This window comes from Lagopus leucura, unplaced genomic scaffold, assembly GCF_019238085.1.
Source record: "Lagopus leucura isolate 7727_CA_CO unplaced genomic scaffold, USGS_WTPT01 21978-0_obj-0_obj, whole genome shotgun sequence".
NCBI classification, from domain to species: Eukaryota; Metazoa; Chordata; class Aves; order Galliformes; family Phasianidae; genus Lagopus; species Lagopus leucura.
Genome location: NW_024965570.1, coordinates 1 through 1,217, shown reverse-complemented (window position 1 = coordinate 1,217; position 1,217 = coordinate 1). Strand labels below are relative to the sequence as shown.

The 1,217-nt window shown below is 58.1% G+C and overlaps 1 protein-coding gene across 1 annotated transcript; it reads right to left on the bottom strand.

Annotated features, from left to right (window-relative positions):
* Positions 1 to 6: 6 nt before the first annotated feature.
* LOC122192182 (maestro heat-like repeat-containing protein family member 2B) lies at positions 7 to 1,060 on the bottom strand (the record flags this gene model as incomplete). Its single annotated transcript, XM_042892695.1, has 4 exons — positions 7 to 77; positions 224 to 316; positions 433 to 568; positions 981 to 1,060. Coding segments are annotated over 4 exons (380 nt in total), but the record flags the coding sequence as incomplete, so codon positions are not given.
* Positions 1,061 to 1,217: the final 157 nt, after the last annotated feature.

Here is a 1,217-nt window from a genome sequence, read left to right as displayed (position 1 = left end):
GCCAGCAGCTGGGAGCAGGTCTGCAGGGCCCTCTTGCGCTCCCACACATTGCTCGATACCATGGATTTCTGCAGGACCTGGGGTAGAGCATCTGTCTCACGGAGGACGTCTTTTCTTTCCCTTTCTGTCACCCCTCTCCCTGCCCCTCCTTTCCCAGCCCTTTCCCCCAGGGCCTCCCACCTCACTGAGCACCCGCACTGCTGCTCCCGCAGCACATACTCACATGGACTATGTTTTGGAAGAAGCCACCGCTGGGCTCTGTCTCCAGCAGGACCACCATGAGCCGGCCCAGAGCTTTCAGTGATGTTTGCTGAAGCTGAAAGCAGAAGAGGGGAGTGACGTGTAGCATCACGGCTGCTGCCAGAGCAGAGGTTGTGTGTGCTGAGGTAGGGTTCCGACCGAGAGGTGGCCGGGAAAGTTACGGCAGGTTACCTGCAGGTACTGTGCTGCTTGCTGTGACTTCCTGATCTTCAGCATCATCTCTGCTGAAGGGTGTGTCACGATGTTCTTGCAGCACAGGACCAACATCTCACGCATGTTTTTGCTTTCGAAAGAGGGCTTCAGCTTGCTGAGAGGAGGAAAAAAGGAAGAGAAATCAGAAAGTGCCTTTACCAGTGCTCTCCAGACTGGGTCAGGCAACCTCTGAGTTTCTCCCAGTCAACAGCTACAAAGCCAATACCCCCACCCAGCTCATGCTGCTGAGCACTGTCTTCAGTTCCAGCAGCGCCCACCTCCTCCCCAGCAGCAGTGAACCACCTCCTGCTCTGGAGGGAAGGAGACCCCAGCTCTCCCTCTCTTCCCTGCCAGGGGACAGGAGCACCAGGGCCTTTCTCCCTGCCCAGAACCTCAGCTTTGCTGGGCACAACAGCCCAGCCGTCTCTCCTGCTGTAGATGTGGCTCCTCCCCCCCTGACCCCTCCAAGCCCTCAGGAGCTACCCAAAATGGGGATCACCATCCTGACTTGCAACCTCAGCACTTACCTCAACTGCTCCAGGGCCAGAACCACCTTGAGAGGCACTGGGGAGACAGGCATGCCCGAGTAATACTTCTTCAGCAGGTCCTGCAAGTCCCAGAGACACACTGTCAAAGTGGGCAAGGGGCACACAAGAGCTGTTCCACCCGGCCCCAAGACAGGCACAACTGCCACACACCAGCCCCATCACTTTCCCATGGAAGCACTGCAGGATGCAGCAGCTGGTGCACCCAGCCCGCTGCCC